The following is an 18,787-nucleotide window of genomic DNA, read 5'->3' on the forward strand; positions in this document are numbered from 1 at the left end:
GCTCAGAGCACCTCTGAAGCATATAAGCCAACCAGAGCTTGCTTTACCATGTTCCAGAATCATCAGGACTACCTGGAGAAACACAGGATGTCTTCAGAAAAATAAGAGCCGTTTCCCCCATCCAGCCACATCTCATTGAGAGTAATTAACAACAGTTCAGCTTATACAATAGGTCATTCAGAGTGAATTTGCTGCTGGTGGCAGGCCAAGAAGCTGTCATCCTTGTCGTTCCCACCCCTCCACCTCTCCCCTTCGTCAAGGCTCTTTGAGGAGACGTGCGTGGGACAGAAGGCACCCCGGGGTGCAAAGGGAGGCCCTTCCCTACAGAGAAGGGCTTCAGACACACCAAATCTCAAGCGTGCCGATCTGAAAAGCACATCTCTTCCCATCAGTATCAGAGCAGCTCCTGCAATGGCCTGACTGGTAGCTGCAACGTGCTGGCAGGGAAAGAGACCGTGCAGGCACGCACACAGCGCAGCGCTGTGCCTGGAGGAGGCGCACGAGCTGAGCAGCAGCAGCAGGACGCTCACTTGCTCCAAATGTGCCCAGCACCAGGGTGGCCAGCAGGCACGTTGGGAGTGCTTTACTGTTGGCTTGTAAAGGCAAGATTTTTCCTGTGGCTGGTTAAGCTTTGCACCACCACTGTCATGTCTGGAGCCCGATAACGGACTTCTTGACAGCGTATCTTGAGAACAAAGGTCTCTGCTCTCGTGAGCCCCCACCTGTGGTTCTGCATTCAGCTCTGGGGACCCCAGCACAAGAAGGCCATGGATGTATTAGAACAAGTCCAGAGGAGGGCCACAAACATGATGAAGGGGCTAGAGCACCTCTCCTACAAAGACAGGCTGAGGGAGTTGGGGTTGTTCAGCCTGGAGAAGCAAAGGCTCCAGGGAGACCTTACAGGAGCCTTCCAGTACCTACAGGGGGCTACAGGAAAGCTGGGGAGGGACTTTGTGTCAGGGGGTGCAGTGACAGGACATGGGGCTTTAAACAAAACGGCTTTAAACAAAAAGAGGATAGGCTTAGATTAGATATACGGAGGATTCTTCACTCAGAGGGTGTTGAGTCACTGGCACACGTTGCCCAGAGAAGCTGTGGATGCCCCATCCCTGGAATCATTCAAGGCCAGGCTGGGTGCTTTGGGCAGCCTGATCTAGTGCGAGGTGTCCCTGCCCATGGCAGGGGGTTGGAACGGGGTGATCTTTAAGATCCCTTCCAACCCAAACCTCTCTGTGATTCTGTGCTGCTTGCTGTTTGTGTTGCTGCAGCATTCACAGCTCCAAGCTCATGGAAACCAGGGTAACGTAGCAGAATCTAACACAAGTGCTGCAAAACAATCAACACGTCTTGGACAGAGGATCCCAAAGGATTCTCTTCCCACCCAGCACTGAACTCCACAACAGCCAGCGGTGGGGTTACCTTCATCACTGCCTCCGTGTGCTCCAGCAGCCAGCCAACCAACGCGTGCCCTGATTCATGGAACGCCACAACCTTCCTCTCCTCTGGTGACAAGATCTTGCTTCTTTTGGCAGTGCCTATGGGAACACAGACCAGACACAAGTGGCAGTAAATGTAACCAACAGGCATCACCTTGTAAAGAGAAGCACACGAACTAGAGCAGTCTGTGGCTGCACTGCCAGCGAAGTTGCCATTGCACTCCGTTTTGGGAGAGGCAGTAAAACACTCCCCAGTTACACGCTGTGCAAGAGGTGCTCTCTGTCCCTGCAGCTGAAGGCAACCCATGCTTGGCACAAACTTTTTCCCTTTACAACAGACTTAATCATCACACAAATAATTTAATGTTCGATTAAATCACAGCTCTAAACGCAAGGCTCTGTTCTGTTCCCAGCTCTGCCAAAGGTACGCTACATCTCTGCCGAGGGACAGATCTGCAACAAGGCAGTACCATTTCGAGAGAAAGGAAAAATCCAACCCCCAAAAAACCCACCACCAAAAAAAAAGTCTGGCTGGAAGAGCATATTTAGTCTGCTGTAAGATCTTTCAGTCCCTTAGGGAAATGAGGGACACGAGGGAACCGAAATGTTCCATTATATGTAGCAGAGAGGTCCCAGCTGAGATTCCTGTGCATCAGTAGCCTTCAAGTCAGAAAAGAAAACCCCAAATATCTACCAAAATCTTTCTCCAGACCCAAGGAATCTCTGATTACACATGGCATGCTCCGTATGAGCTTATTCCCAGGCTCCTGAGAATGAGCAAATTAAGCCATAACTCACATTTAAGACTTTCTCCAGAAAGGTGATTTTTGAAAGTGTCTATTTTCCAACCCAATAGTCCGTAACACAGAATAAGTCCAATTAGGATTTCAAAAAATGCTGAATGGGAGTAAAGCTTCTAGCAGGCAGAAAATACGTTAACTACAGAACACACTGCACACCGAGCACTCATTACTGCCCCGCGTATCGAGCGCAAGGAGGTACCAGCGCTTTAAAGTGGATATTTCTGCACAGTGCCAGCAGCAATAGGGGGTAGAGCAGGCACAGTCAAGAGCAGCATTATACCAAGGTTGCCTGATGCCTTGGAAAACAACATTCTATTAACATTAATTTTTAAACAAAGTCAAGAGCTTTATTAAACAAGGAAACAGCAAAATGAGCGTGGCAGATCTTGTAAAATTACTGCTCGGGGATGCTGGAAAGCACTGTGCCCTGCAAGGCATGATGGTGATGGAACAGCAGATTAATTGCAACAGCCTTCATTTTCGTTAGTCAGTCCCTTACCTCGCCTTCAGCAGTGTGTGTGCATTCCCTGTATGGATCTTTCTATAGAAAGACGCACGTATGTGCTATATATAATCTATTTAATTTTTTTTTTTATACTCTGGAAGCATCCCCCTGACAGCCCACCAAGAAGGGAGGGACTGTGCTCTTCACAATAGCACACAGCGTGCCCACAACGATTGTTTCTTCCCCTACAGAAAGCAAGCTCCAGGCAGGAGAGTTCTCTGAAGGCCTGCACTTATCACATTTACGAGAGAAATAAGCCAGGAAGCAACTCGGGTGCATCTCTGCTGGTCTTACACTGTGCACACAAACCCCACCAGAGCACAGGCTCTGCTCCATCTTCCACAGACAGTTCCAAAGACAGCCCCTAACTGCCCCTGTGTGCTCAGCAGGTTTCCTCCATCGCTCCCAGGAGACCTGACTTACTGCCTACTTTCTGTTCCCAAACTGAAAACACAATGGAGACTACCACAGAGAAGAGTTCTTACTCCTCCCTCACTGCAACACAAAGCTGTAAGGCTGACAGGGCCTCTGGACTTGCAAAGTTCTCTTTTGATTCCGCACCACCCTTATTAAAACCAGCAGCCTATAATGGAAAGCACAGTAATATCTTGTTTTCTTCAAGAAAAGCTTTTATAGCAACTGAAATACCCTCTGAATTGTGAAACTCAGAAGCATTCCTATTACATGGCAAGGGTACATTTAATATAAGGGCCTGGAGGGGTGTTTAGGGTGTCCTACAAAAAATAGCCAAGTCCTGCTAATACGAAAAAAATCCGATTAAGCAACAAAAAGCTGTTATTGCCTCTCAAATGCCACAAAGCCTCAGTGAAGCGAGCCAGCCTGTCAGCAGTGAAACTGCTGAAGCCCATGCCCTCTAACATCCACCACATTAAAACAAGATATCCCTTCTGCTACACGTCCCTGTGGTCTTCCTTGCTTCTTGCCCTGTCTTCCATGTCTGGGGAACTAAGGCTATGGTGGAATTCAGAGTGAAAAGTTAAGGGAATCCCTGAGTTCAGTGCTTTCTCTACTGCAGATGTGAAAGTAAAGCACCTATTTGCTACAGCTGATTAGGATTTCTGCACTGCAGCTAGAGCTGTCTCACTGTCCACTCCTGGGAGCTGCTGAATACAGTTTAGGCTTTGTGGAAATGGGGTCACAGGCACCCAAAGCACTCCAGGGGTCGTTTTTAAGAGGCAGGTGAAACTGTCAGGAGTTCTCAAAAATCTTCTCTTAGATGAGGAATTGTTTAGGCATTTTCTGATTAAAAAAAAAAAACAACAAATAGTGAAAACCTAATTTCTATATTAGGAAATAACTGACCCAGTACAAACATCCTGTTTCACACGCTCTACTAAGAAGAGCACAGAACGCCTCTCCGTTTGCCCAGGCTCACCCGCCAGTAATGCTGCTGCAGCCTGGAAGCAGTTAAGTGTCAGATTATGAAAACCAAAGCTTGCCTAGAGGGCACTTCAGATCAAAACCGACCAGATTCAAATCCCTCAGGTGAAGTCAAGCGTTCTGGGAACTCTTTTCCCCCCCCTCCCTGTAATATACTGCTACAGGGTAATCTCCAGAGGTTCCTCTGCTGGCACTTGCACAAGTGACAGGGAAAGGCTGACAGGATGTTCTCAGAGGGAGAACAGTACTCTACTGTCTTTCATTTTTTTCTGCCAATTCATCAAAGCCTGGGCTTTGAGGCCAAAAAGAAAAATCTCTAATTTCTTCCTGTTGCTGTTGAGGATGGGGTAGCCTGTTTGCTTTTGCTATTCATGTTTATGTAGCAGGTGTCCAGAGCAGCAACAAAAACCCAGAGATACTTCCACTTTATTTATTCTAATGAAAAAACAAACCAACCACCAACCATACAGCTTTGAATTCCCCTCTTTACTATTTTGCTACTGGTCATTTGCCCTGAGCTACTGGCTCAGGTTCCCTGCAGAGTCAGAAAAACAGGTCCATTTAGGGCCTCATTCATAAAATCTTTCTCCAACTATGGCCTTCAAGATTTTCCAGACAGCTCTCTCTACAAGAGGAACCAGTTAAGACCCAATTGTCTTCCTGGAACATAATGCAATCACCTGACCCTTCTTTCCCTCCAGGAGCTGACACAGATTAGCAAGACAACAGCAGGAACAGCCGGGTCGCTTACCTGCTATCACTCTTTCCACGGCATACTCGAAGTTGGAAGTATCGATGGATTTGTGACCTTCTCTAGCAGCATGAAGAGCGGCTTCATTGCATATATTTGCTATGTCAGCTCCTGTAGACAAGAGTTTACAAGAATTATGTTGCGTTTGTTATGTGACAGATACATTTTAGGGGACAGAAAAGGCAGGAACAGATCTAGAGAGGGATCTAAGGAAGTCAAATAGCTGCGCTGCAAGCTCCTCTTTGTTCCTTGGGAACAGAGAGCAAACCTAATCCATGGTGTTTATGTTGGATTTGAACAATACAACTGCCTTGGCAATGAACGCCGCGTTGCCACACAGAGGACAGAGTTCAGCAATCAATTAACAGGCTGAAGCCAAGGCTGGCTCTCAACAACAGGGGAGTGGCGTGGGCAGCCTGGATTGGCATGGGCCGCCGCGCTGTTCATACAGCAACCGCACAAACCTCTGTGCAGAAGAGAAAGAACATCTGTTCTGAGTTTGTGTGGGTGGGTGATGGTGGTGGGGGGCTGCCGAAAGAAGTCACGAAGAGGCACTGTGCTGGGGCCTGTTAGAGGGGAAACCCAGAAAGGATATTCCAGGAACTCCACATAAACAGGAACTCTGGAGCCCCTTGCTCAGCACTGTTTCAAAGTCCCAGGGACCTACCCTGGAAACATGCTCAGTGCAGGAGCCAGAGCTGTCCAATTTCTACTCTGACCGATGAAGGAACTGCTATTCATTCCTCCCATCATTTTCCTGCTAACACATATCAACTTAAGAGTCTTTCCACATCTCAGTGTGAAGCGCAACACCTCATCCTTGACACCAGCTTTGGAGCAGAGAATGAACAGCGGTTCCTCCCCTTCGGAATCAGGATTCAGGCACTGTAAAAGTGTGCTTTCCTCCAACCTCCACACCCTGCCAGAAACTTCAGAAGATTGAAAATAGCCACAAACAATTGCTTATTGCAACTCCATTCACCAGGGAGCTGGTTAGGTTCCCACTATTTCAGTGGGGAAGAAAAAAAAAAAGCCTCTTGGACCAAAATACCCTCTTAAAACTAAGCAACTGTGAAGCTTCAGGTTGATCAACGGAATTAGCAAGGAAGGAGGCAGAACAGCCCCACAGGGACACAGCATGTCATACCGCTGAAGCCTGGAGTCAGCTCTGCAAGGTGCTGCGAGTAGAAGCTGGCGTCCTGGATCAGTTTGAGGCCCTTCAGGTGCTGCTCAAAGATCTCTCTTCTCTCCTGCGAAGAACACGGAGCACTCACACGACAGCGAACACCCGAGCCCAGCAGACCTTTGCAACATGGCAGCTTGCCTGCTCTCCATCCCAGGGAGCAGAGGAGGAGCCAGACCTCTGGCAGCGGGGACAGGAGCACTGCCACCAGAGGGCAGGGCTGTCCTTACAGCATTTCGGTTCCACGGGAGCCCCGATAAACACCCAGCTCTCAAATTCAGAACAGATGTACCAAGGCTTACCGTGAGTCACTGCTTTCTCTCTCAGGACCACTCTCTCCTCCAAACTTTCACTCTGATCTGTCTTTTAACTTTTCTCTTCCCATAAAAGCACTTGCAGGAAGGAGCTCGGAGTGCCTCTACCTGCTCCCTCCTATACTGCAGACGAAATCCCCATCTACTAGTTACTTAGCCTGCAACCATTTCCCAGACAAAGGTGGGGGTGAGATGATGGCTGGCGGGCAGCCAGGGAGTGACTCATTCAGCTGGTCCAGGAGATCCTGATTAAAACAATGGGCTCAGTTGCCAGGGTTTTTCCCCTTCCTCCTTCAGGGCAGCTGCACGGTTCATGCTTCCGGTGCCAGATTGTATCAGGCATTTAAGGTATTTTAAGTGAAAACTCAGAGGACGACAGTAAAGCACAGATGGAAGAAGAAGAGGCTGTGCTGGCAGAGCGGACAGACCTTTGCTGCAGCTGAGCCTGTTTCCAAAGCTCTGCTACAAACGTCAACACAGCAGCCGTGGAAGACTCCCCTAGTAAATGGATTTAACAAGCATTCAGAAGGAAAGTCACTTAGCGGGCTGTCTGAAGGAAAACAAAGAGCCTGAGGAGGATAGCGAGGACAATAAACCTGCGAGGCAAATGATGCTCAAAGCACACGACAATTTGAGCTCTCCCCCACAAGCCAACTTGCCAATTAGGTGGTTCCCAGTTTCCTGGGGAGAAGACTATATATAACGTTCTGCATCTGCACGGCAAAGAACCTCACAGGAGAATCTTCTGCCAAAGCTCGTATAGGAACAGATACGCTTAAAACCAGCGAGCTGTCATTTCACTGAAACAGGCAGCTACATTAGCATGTCAAATCTCTGATTTAGGGCACATAAATAAGAAGGAAGGCACACAGAAAGGCGTACTATCTCTGTCTCCTCCAAGCTCAGCCTTTGCCAGGCCCGTGAATCATCAGCAGGCAAAGGACTGGGACACTTTTGTCATCAGCATTACGGGAAGGACAGGGCAGTGCGTGGAAAATACCTGGAGCGTTGGAAGATCGATAAAGATGTGCCTGTCAAGCCTCCCAGGTCTCATCAAGGCACTATCCAAGACATCAGCACGGTTGGTGGAAGCCAGCACTATAACGTGATCTGCGGTCCCCATTCCTGTAGCAAAACAAGCAAAAACAAACATGAAGGTTTCCACCACCACAAAGAGCAAGCACACAAAGGGACGAGGCAGGGCAGGATGCAGAGAACATCTTACACATCTTTATCACAAAGGATGTATTTACAACATCCTTTGGGGCAGCTGAGGCTGAGAAAGTGTCCTGTTCACTAGGAGCACGAGGCAGGAAGGAACCTCCCAGGTCACCCGGGCCAGTCTCTGGTCCTTGTGGGCACTCTGAAATTCCCTTTTCAGTTACTTAAACCCCAGCCTAAAACTTTTTTTTGGCCACACGTTGAAGTTGCTCCAACTGGAAGCCAGAACAGAAATCGTTGTGTTCAGACGAGCTGGGATGTGCCTTCTCACCCCCAGCCCTAAGTCAACTCCTGCTTTTTTAGCTCCAGTTGTACAAACAATTCTTTTTAGCTGAAATAGCATTTTCCTCCCCAGTATTTCTGCGGAAAACCCGTTCAGCTTTCATTTACTTTTAGCCCTCAGTCACAGACAGATCACCAGGGAAGGGACAGGCTTCCTTCCAACCAGCTCATGTTAACGTAGAAATAGAAGATGTAGCCTTGCCACCCAGCAAGTGGCATATTAGCATGAGTTGATCTGCGTCTTTTCACTCTCCTTTTATCGCTCCAAAGGCACCCAGGCATCCTGCAGAGCCGTGCAGAGACCAGCCCTGCAGAACTTCCCACAGACACCACGTAGGCAGGGGCAGAATGTGCCCCAGCAGCTCTGCAGCGATTATTAGCAGACACCAGCTCGAGCCACAGCCACAAGGTTTTTGTCTCCGGGTCTTAAAGATGAAGGGAGCATCAGGATTTACAGGCTTTGCCAGAGCAGCACGGAGGCATCAAAGGCAGACAGGACTTCCTGGGGAAGCCGGAGCACTAACAGCTGGAGGAGGGCAGAACGGGGCAGGTGGTTGCGCTGCTTGGGTGGGGAGCCAGGGATGATGTTGAATCACCGAAGCACGCTGCTTATTTATTGCATTCCACCGGGTGCCCAGAGGGCCCTGGGGTGAGTCACCTGCTCCGAGCCGATTCAGCCGCCCTGGCACGCAGCAGCCTTCCCAGGGAACGGCCGCGTTTGCCCTGCGTGCTTCCCTCGCTGCCAAGTCACACGCTGCAGCAAGCGGCTTTATGCACGTAAGCTGGGTGGGTTTCAGCTCTCTGCAGCTTCGCCGAGGAGCTGCCAAATGTGTCAGCGTACAAGAGCTCAGCAGAGAGATTAAGGTTACAGGTAAGGCAGAGGACTGGCTCCGTCAGCTCGCACCGCAGCGAACCTCCGCTCTTCCTCCCTGCAGGATGCTGTCTGAATAAGCTCCTGGCGAGGATGAAGCCGACCACTCTTCAGGCAGGCGTTACGCCGCGCTCTGGAGGGTGATAAACAAGCAGAGAGACTGGCAGGCACTTGGGGGGATAGCAAGCTGCCTTCTCAGGGTGGGATTAGATGCTACAGTACATTATCAGCTTTGCAGCTGGGAGGACGCGGCCTTAAAATAGGTCTGACTGCTGGAACAAGCATAATAAAAACAGAACCGCTGAGTGCATCCTCCTCACGTCAGCTTCTGCCCCACTTGCTCTCCAGCCCGCAGCGGTGCAGGGCAGCCCCAGTAAACCTACACCAGCAGCCCCTGAGTCCCATCACAGCTCCCAGCGCCGTGGCACCTGGCATGTGACGGGCCTTGGCTTCCACAGGCAGCCATCAGCCACAGGAACAGGCTACGAAAACACCACCTCTGCAACAGCGACAAATTAAAAACGGTTCTGAACATTTAGCCCAAAAAGAGCCTTCGTATCCATGAAGCTTACAACTTAACCCACTCCAAAAGGAAAGGAGAAGGGGCTGCTTGAACTGCTAAGGGCTCTCCCTCCCCACTGCCCCGATAGGCATCCCATCTGTGGTACTACACCGTCCTTCCCCAGCCACTCGTTATAGGAATTTTGGCCCTCATCTGTGTGCAGTGCCCCTCAAACAGTCACAAACCTGCACGTGGCACAAGCCAGGGCTGAGGTCTCATCTGAGGACCTCCGGCTGCCACCAGAAGCAGGGCTGCGTTTTTGTTCAGAAAGGCAGGAATCAGCCCAGGCCTGTCGGGCTCCTGTCGGATGCACTCAGAACAGGGGAGATATTTGGGTCACGTTCCTCTTCTGCTTGTTTGCAGCTTGTGAGGGGAGATTCACTATTCAGAGCAGGCACTTGTTCCGACAAAGGCTGGAGTACGAGCTGCTCTGCTTTTAAAACAGCTTCTGTACACATGAGCTCCATCCCTGTCCCTCTCCCACCCCATTCCTGGGGCTTCCAGAACCGTCAGAGCCACAAAACCCAAGATAGCTTAGAGTAAGAGCCTCCAATTGCTCTAAAATCCGCACACCAGCGTTAGAGCAAACTGCACTCTGCATCCTGTAACAGCTCTTGGGGCCCTCGTCCTTCCCGCAGCCAACAGAGGGGGATCCACGAGGCTCTGACCCTCCTCATCCTTCCCCACCTCACCTAGGAGTCATCTCATTCCAGCGCACACGTTCCACAACCGCTGCTGAGCTGATGATTCACAGATCTACTTCTGCACTTGATTTTTTTTTTTTTTTTCAAACGAATAGCTCGACTCAGTGCCGTGGTGTTGCCTTGCAGAAATTCAACCACCAATTTAAGCTAAAAGCAGCTAAAACAGCTCTCAACCTCCCGTTTCAAGGTTCCTCATTAGAAACATATGACTCCCCCACTTATGCCTGGGTAAGCTGTCAACCTCCTTAAAAAACAGAAAAATATTCACTGTCCTCCTGAAAACTCTTTTGTAAGGACGGACACAGCACTTCAGCATTCATTTCGGTAACATGCAGCCAGATAGCATTTCAATAACACGAGCCAAGATCCGCGCTCATGTGTACACCCAACAGTAAGCTCGTGCTTCTTGTACTACCCCGCCGGTCCGTGCCAGCTGTCTCTCGTTTGGCATTATAAACTCCTTGGGCTATTTTTTTTAGTGTGTTTGATAAAGCACTTAGCTCAACGAGGGGCTTAGTCCGTGATCTGTACGAGACACAAATAAATAATCACGAAGCAATATAAATTTAAAAATAAGCCAGGCAGCACAGAACAAAGAAGCTTTTTTTTTTTCTAGGGCTTTTAAAGCATACACTGAGGACAATATTTACCTTCTAAACGGATTTGTTCCCTGATTTCTGAACTGAGACTCACCAAAGAAGCACTCTGGAAACAGCACCTGATTTCTACAGCCCACAGAAAATCAGCCATTGTCATTTCCAGCACTGAGATGTAGGCTGCACTGACCACGTATTCCTGAACAGATGGCCCCCATCTGAGTCAGCGTTAACCTGTTGCCAGTTCACCTTGCAACCACCAAGAGGAAAAAACAACCAAGCTGGCATTGGCATTCTGTGTCAGTAATGGCCTTTCCCATGGAGACAGCGTTACACAGCCACAGCTGTAAACAGTTCTGTTTGCTCCACGAGCAGCTATATGCTTGGCCAAGATGCCTGAGTTAGTGCCTGTGCGAAGTCCCATGGAATCACATCCCCATTTCTGGTGATTTCTGGTAACTACACAGCACTGTGGGTTTCAGGGAGGTTCCTCTGATAACCAGGTTTGTGTCCGGTTATTTAGGACCCGCTTAAAGCTCGTTCCCCTCCTTCAAAAACTTCACGGCACCTGGGCTAAAGCAGAGAGAGGCCTGGAGGATTTCTGCTCAGAAGGACCACTCCACCATGCTGTGCCCCAGCTTATAATTTCTCCTCCTTCTGCAGCACAGGCAAAGATCCAGAATTACAGATCATCCTGCATGCAGTATGGAGGAATACCTACCCTATCCTGAAAACACAAGTCAGCTTCCCTCCTTGAGAGCCGAAGGTTGACCACACAGCAAGCTCCAGGAGGCAGCCTTACTGCCGAGCTGCAGGAAGAGCTCTGCTTCAGCAGGGCTGCCCCCACTGTTCCCCTCTGAGCATCCAGCAAAGAGGAGCAAGCACCTTTCAGCCCTGAGGTCTGGAGAAAGAGGGATGCTTTCAGTGCAGGACTTTTAACTTCTCACATAAAGAGTCTGATGAGCTAAGTGTCACGTTTATAGTCAAGGTAAAAGGCAGCCCTGTCCCACAGAACAGCAGCCTGATACAAACATGCCCTGATGGACAAGTAGCCATCCTATACCTCGCCCTGCAACAGAAGGATTTAGCAACAGCAGCAGTGCAAGTTGGGTCAGGGCAGCAGGCTCTGACAGAGTTATGACTAACACCAGACAAAGGATTGTTCTTTTTGGCACTTGCATGAAAGCGTCTGAGCAAAGGGTTGATTCCATATGTGGCACAGCCAGCAACCATCCAGAAGCGTGGCATCAAACCGGGACTTGTCTGCAAAGCTTCCCTCTCCCAGCTCAGATAGGCATCTTACAGCCAGGCAAGAGATATGAGAACAGGTCAAGGGATGGGAGAATTAATATTTTCCAGTGCTAATGTCCCTGTGGGACAACTAAACTTTAAACCTTATCAGACATTAAAACACCACCTGTCTCAGAACATAGCAAGTAGTCAACATTTAATGGTCAGCTGGACCTAAATGCTACCAGCTATGGACGGTACTGTCCTTGCTGCCAATTCATTCTCTTTTGGTTCCCCCGTATTGTAAAAAATTCCTCTCCAGCTGCCAGTAAGAAAACATACTCCTAAACTGAAGCCACTTACTGTAGGAAGAGTCTTTGGGGTTGCTGCCCTCTGCCAGCCAGGATCTCTAATGCATGTTATCCACTGGTTTTGTTCGCAGGTGGATGCGCCCCTGTTGTTGGTGCACATTCACCCTGAATGTGACACTACAATTCTGACTCAATCTTTGGAGTACAGTCACAAAAACAGCTGGCTCCAGGGTTTTAAGTCTACTAGATATTGACCTTTAATCCTTTTGAAATCTAGATATTTATATAGTTTTTTCTTTTTTCTCCACAGCTTATTCACACCATGTTCTCAAAAATCTCTCCTTAGCCCAATGACTTGCTAGGCACCATCAGCTCTGGAGAGTCCTGCCCAGCTCTCCAGTGACAGACGAAGAGATGCAATATAGAGCCTTCAGAAACAGGGACTAACAATGGGACACTGATTCAGCCTAGTGCTTGGGGAGAGTCCTGGGAGATCTGCAGAAAAGCGTAATTCAGTGTGAAGCAATTACTGGACACACAGCTTCCAAAAACACTGCGCTGAACAACAGCTGCTGCTCTTCCTCTGTACTCACTGCAGCAGCTGGTGAAGGGGAGAAAGAGCAGAGAAAGGACCCACTTCAGCTGAGTAATATGACAACCTCCAGAAACAGAACAAGGCCAGTCACTGCCACAATGGCGTACAAATAGGAAAAAAAAAATCACAACAAAATGATTTTCAGGTGTGAAAGTCCCTAAGCTGCAGTTCAAGCCACAGTTATCACTTGAAATACAGAGAGGTTTTTAACAATGACATGACCAAATCATAACACTGGGCTTAGTCCTGGAAATGCTGTGCAGTGCCAGCTAGCCTTGTCCCAGGAAAGAGGGAAGCGAGGTTTGTTTCAATGCAATGGTAAATAATCCCCCAAGAAGAAAACACCAAAGAGGCACTGCAAGTTCAAACAGGACATCAGCCCAGATCTCTGAGGTGATAAGGGCCCAACTGCTCAGAGACAGAAATACTGACCATCCATTTCTACCAGCAGCTGGTTCAAGGTCTGCTCCTCCTCAGCGTTGGCAAAACCCGATATGTTGGTTGAGCGCTTCTTGCCCACGGCATCGATTTCATCAATGTACACGATGCAGGGTGCACGAGCCTGGGCTTCTCTGAAGAGGCTCCGAACTCGGGCAGCTCCAAGACCTGTAGGGGAAGGGAAGAAGAAATGAGCTTCACAGCCATAGCTGTAGAAGATTGCTGGCCCCCAGTTAGACATCTGACCCAGGCAAACCCTCAGTGCGTGACAGTCCCTCTCTCAACACTCCAGACACAAAGAATTAGTCACAGAACTCATCTCTTTAGTCCTTAAACACTGCTCATCCTGGAGCGTGCTGGCTTTTAACTGAGCTCCCAGAACGGCAAGGACTCTTCAGAGCTGCTGTAAGAGGAGCTCTGCTCCCAGTTCTAGACATGAGCTCCTGGTCCTTCCACAGGTTAGGAGCAAAAATATTCAGCACATTTCCACACACAGACCCTCATTGGGTCTCAAGAGAGGTAGGAAGGAAGGAAGAAGACTGAAATCCCTGAGCACAGAGAGGCCATACTTCCTCCTATCAGCAGGGAGCAGCAGAAAATCCATCAGCATTCTCAATATAAGGAAGGAAGCCTCAGTGAATGGCTTTAGTAAGTAGAGGCAAGTCAGAGATGATGCTTCCAGGTGAAGAACCATGGTTTCCCATGGTCAGAAAGAAGCAACTAGCTATTCAAAGAAAATGTTTAAGGTACCACATTATTATCTATCCACTAATGCTGAAACCCTTTTATATTTTCAGCAGCAATATCCAGCAAAGCAACACAAAATCTGTCCTTTACGAGGCCCAGCCAACGTTCCCCAAGTAACCTCCACTCCCTTCCTCCCACCACGCTTACCTCCTATCACCTCCACGAACTCAGAGCCTGCCATGGCCAGGAACGGTACTTGTGCCTCCGTAGCCACCGCCTTTGCCAGCAAGGTCTTCCCACAGCCCGGTGGCCCAAGCAGTAAGGCACCCTTGGGCACTTTAGCTCCAAGCTGAAGGTAGCGATCGGGATTCTGTAAGAGCAGCACAGCTGGGTCAGATCCACAGCCAACACGAGGCATCTGCACAAGGATACGGTCTCCCAGAGCTCCTTGACGCTGTTCTCATCCTGAACAGCCCTGAGCTCCTAATGGGAGCAGCCACATCTGCAGCCTGTTACAGAACTGGAAATAGACACTGAGTCATGGTGATCACAGCACAAAAGTTTTCAGCTTATTTAGACAGAGGCTGCTCAGTATCGTGCAGGATGAAGAGAACAGACCCTCCTCCCCAGGTTAATTCTAACCCAGAAGATGGGCAGCAAGCACTTCTTGTGGTCTGCTCTTAAATACCTTTAAGTAGTCCACAAATTCTTTGACTTCCATTTTGGCCTCATGCATTCCTGCTACGTCTTTGAAACCAATCCCTTTTCCGGATTTTCCATCCACAATGGTGAAACGAGCCATCTTCAGCTGGTTCTGTGGGAGGCAACACAAATGCTGAAGATGTGCTCTGACTCTGGACAAGGCAACAGCCTGGAAAGGCGGTTTGCTACACAGCACAGCGCAGGCATAGCCATCCCCAACAAAGAACATTACAATGCCCACCAATGCATCATTGTTTTACTAACTGCTGCTTTGGATACTTCACAGCCAGGCTGCAGGATTGCTGCCTCAAGCCTTATTCACCCACATTTTGTTGGGAAGAGAAAATAAACATGCAATAATACCCCCAACCCAGCTCAAGTCCCTGTAGACCAGGCAGAGACATTTATTAAAACTGTACAGAATGCCCAAAACCTTATTTGGGATTTTCTCCCTGATTTTTAAATTCACTGATCCTTAACACACTCGGGATAGGTGTAGCTTTAAGGAACACGTATGGATGGTAAATATCAGCGGTAAATAAATTACCAATATTGCCTTGTAAACGTATGCAAACATACACTTTGGACCACTGTCCAACGCTGCCACCAGCTCCTACTACAACACAACCTGGGGACAGAATATGGGCTCTCGAATTTAACAGGCACCACATTTCAGCCTTCTGGTGTGCGTTAAGCCACAGTGACAGCCAAAACAAGGATTTAGTTAAACGTCCTACTTGTAACTGCTCATTATGTTCCTGAAAACAGCTACTCAGGATTTTTTTCTGAGAAGAAAGTTTATAACTTCTCATGCCTTGGAAGCAGCAGTTTATCCAAAGAGTTAAACACGCTGGGCCTAGCTGTCCCCACTTATGCAAGGGCAGAAACCAGTCCTCAAGGCCCTCATTACTTAACACTTCTTTAAACTACTCTTTTCTCCCAGGCAGCTGCGCCCCTTTGTATAAAGAGAATCCCAAAGCCAGAAGAGAACTACAGAGGAGAGCGAGTGGGAAACCTAACAAGGGACTGAATTCACCACTGTTTTCATCCCCAGATCCCTGCGGTCAGTACCAGTGCACCCAGAGCTGATTTCTACAGAGTTTCATCAGCTGATCCAGGCAAGGGTGGAGGATAGCAGGAGATTTAACTGATGTTGCAAGCGAGGCATGTGGCGTGAGGGGAACAGGCCAACACGTAATGAAATCCAGAATCTGAACATATTTTATAAATTGAGAATTCATTTTGCAGAAAGCAGCAATTCCTACTCCTGGCTGTATGGGAGGCATATTGGCAGGACCCAGAGAAAAACACCATCTGCAGCTGCAACTCATTAACAAGCTTTGAAAATAGCAGAGCAAACTGGACTGCAAATTCACTGAGCTCAGCCCTTCCTGCCATTGGGGGAAAGAAAGGGCCTCAGCTAAGGCCAGTTACTGTACAAGCGAGTCAGATGATCAGGACAGGAAAAGATGCAAGATGTGTCAAGACTGAGGAGTCCTTGGCATCGGTTTATTCTCAATCTGTGTTGACTTTGCTGGGGAAAGGGGAGGAGATTAGGCCAGCAGAAGGCAAGACTACTCACAGGCTGCAAAGCAACATAAAGATGCAGGATACTTACAAAAGCATTGAATCCTCCTGCCCTGCCTGCGACCCGAATAAGGCGGAAGATGCTCCACAACATGGAGACAGCCACAAGTGTCACTATCAGGGAAATGACATCGCTGAAAGGACAAAAGCAGGACAGGTCAGAATTGAAGCCTTGAGCCACAACTCAGTAAATGTCACTCACTATTTTCAGTATTTTAAAGGTCCTGACATTTTCAGCAGCCATGAGCATCTATGACTAAGAAAACAGCACCTTGAAATTTTCTATACAAAACCAAAACCCCAACAATTACGTAACCCGAGAAGTTAAACAGAGGACACTGGCACATACTGCTCACAGCTGTGGAAGAAATTCCTCTTCACCATTCCCTGCAGAGGCATTTCTACTTATAAAGCAGATAGACCTTTGGGCAGCCAGATCACAGCCAGAGCAGGAGCTCGGGACGCTGGCAGCCCTTCCCACGGGAGCTCACTGCAGAAGACCTGTGTCCCGCGATGCTAGGAAGGTTCCAGCTCCCCCAAACCTGGTGGAAATCCCACTGTAACTCTCCCATTAGGAGAGTCAGGTTGGCTGCCCCTGCTCAAGTCTCCCAGAAGTCCTTCACAAGGAGCTCCTGCAGCAACCAGCACAATGAATTTTCTGGATCCTTTCAGTACCTCTTGGGTTAGAGGGGAGCCACGGAGCAGAGCTGACAGGGCAGGTCTAATGCAGTTACAAGACAAACGTGCTGAGGACAAAATACCCTGTGAGCTCTGAACATGGGGTACTTCTAATAAGAGGAAGAATGATCGGACTATCAGAAGGCAGGCTGGGACTGGAGGTACCCTAAGCTCCTTGTTCTGCTCCACGTGCCCTGCTTGACCCTGTGAAACGCTCTTGCCTCCCCGCACTTCTGTTTCTTATCTTTAAACTAGGAGCATGCGTTCCACCTCTCAGGAACGGATGATTTACTGAAGCAATGGGAGCAGCATGTGCTGTATACCTAGCTGCATTTGTCTCCCCCGAGCGAGGGCTCCTAGGCAACACTGGAAACTGAAAATCACCTACAGTTTGGCAACTGTGCAAACAGGCGATTCATTCTGAAACGCATCAAGGGCCCGTACCTGACAGCAAACTGAGTGCAAGCTCTAAGTGCTCTGCACCTCACAGCTTCAAACTCTAGACTCTGTCCTGAGAGAGCCTTCAGACCCTGGAGTATCTCTTTAAAAACCAGTATTTTCAGAAGCAGGGGAAGCAGCCCGTGCTGCTAGCTGACTAGCTGGTCAGTGTACTCATCCCATTACACAAACTTTGACAAAAATTATCAAGTTATGAATCCCAACAGAAGATTCCATGCTGCGTGATCTATTTAAGAAGTTTATCTTCACACAAATCATGCATTCAAAGTGTAAAAAACGTCACTCAGAGGACAAGCAACTGGTCAAAATCCTGCAAGGGTATTTTCTCATATACAAACATGACATTTATTTCACATTTCGGTAAGGCATCCAGGAAAGACACCGTGCTCCAAACCCCATGAGCTACTAGAACCCAACGCTGTGCACCTCTGCTTAGCGTGGTGCACAAGCAGGTGCCCAGGCCATCTCAGCAGGTAACAGCAGCAGCACGGAGCTATCCTTCTTGGTTGTTAGGGCATGGGATTTCTTTCTTAGCAAAGCTACTGTGCTGCATCTCCATCTCTAGGACTCTAGAACAAAATACTAGTTGAGAGCTCTCCAAAGGCCAGTCTCTCTGCAGACTTCCAGAGAGCATCTTTCTGCACCAGAACAGCCCTCCGTGATGGAGGTGGACTTGTTCAATAGCCCAGTAAGCGAGCTTCACAGGTCTCTTTTGTTCTCTGTGCCCCATAAATCCTATCTTGCAAAAATAAGCTGCCAGCCTTAACAGAAGGGCAAATAAACCTTGTGAGCAGCAAATGACCACAAAATATCAAATGAAAGCACAGACCAAAGCCTAGCCAGTGCTCTGTAATCTTCTGTCAGATTTTTACTTCTTGCTCATTGCAGTTTATTTCAGAATTAAAACCTTTGAGCACTGACATTTTAATTATTATTTTTAAAAGCAAAGGATCCCAAGATCCTTTCAGGTAACAGAAAAGGGCTGCAAATTTAATAGGAGTACTCCTCCCTCAGTGAGATTTTCTATCTTAGCATCAAAGCTGCTCTGCTCAGTATGTGGCTCACAGCTGGAGCGAGCACCAGCACAGGCTGTCCTCTGATCTACAGCTGCTGGAGAAACAGGCCAGAATTAGGTGTTTATTTTTACAGCCTGAACCACCACCACAGGCCTTCCTTGAAGCATTCTAACAGGGGACGGCTTACTGCACCGCCGGCATTCTCCACAAACCAGGGCACAACATCACACTTGTTGAGTCAGGATTTCTATCTCACGTTGCACTTGAATAATGGATTATTGCAAGGACAGCAGCAACTGACAGACTTTGCTCAGACCTGCTGACACTGACCCCAAGTATTTTGGTCCACTATGTGCTGCAGTTCCAGACATCTTGAAACCCTCATGTCTGAGCCGCTAAGGCACATCTAGAGCATTTTTCAAAGACAGCCTAAGTGCTCCAAAACAGGGAGCACT

The 18,787-nt window shown here is 48.6% G+C and overlaps 1 protein-coding gene across 1 annotated transcript in view; it reads right to left on the reverse strand.

The window, feature by feature from the left end:
* The window catches only part of SPG7 (SPG7 matrix AAA peptidase subunit, paraplegin), a 31,723-nt gene that overhangs the window by 3,848 nt on the left and 9,088 nt on the right, over positions 1-18,787 (reverse strand). The window contains exons 6-13 of the mRNA XM_027466410.3: positions 16,211-16,313; positions 14,579-14,704; positions 14,098-14,260; positions 13,198-13,371; positions 7,394-7,518; positions 6,044-6,146; positions 4,897-5,007; positions 1,420-1,535 (exon numbers count right to left, since the gene is read on the reverse strand). Of these exons, the coding sequence (XP_027322211.2) occupies positions 1,420-1,535; positions 4,897-5,007; positions 6,044-6,146; positions 7,394-7,518; positions 13,198-13,371; positions 14,098-14,260; positions 14,579-14,704; positions 16,211-16,313 (1,021 nt within the window). The remainder of the gene's footprint in view (positions 1-1,419; positions 1,536-4,896; positions 5,008-6,043; positions 6,147-7,393; positions 7,519-13,197; positions 13,372-14,097; positions 14,261-14,578; positions 14,705-16,210; positions 16,314-18,787) is intronic.

The sequence above is a fragment of the Anas platyrhynchos genome, chromosome 12 (assembly GCF_047663525.1).
Source record: "Anas platyrhynchos isolate ZD024472 breed Pekin duck chromosome 12, IASCAAS_PekinDuck_T2T, whole genome shotgun sequence".
Taxonomy (NCBI): Eukaryota; Metazoa; Chordata; class Aves; order Anseriformes; family Anatidae; genus Anas; species Anas platyrhynchos.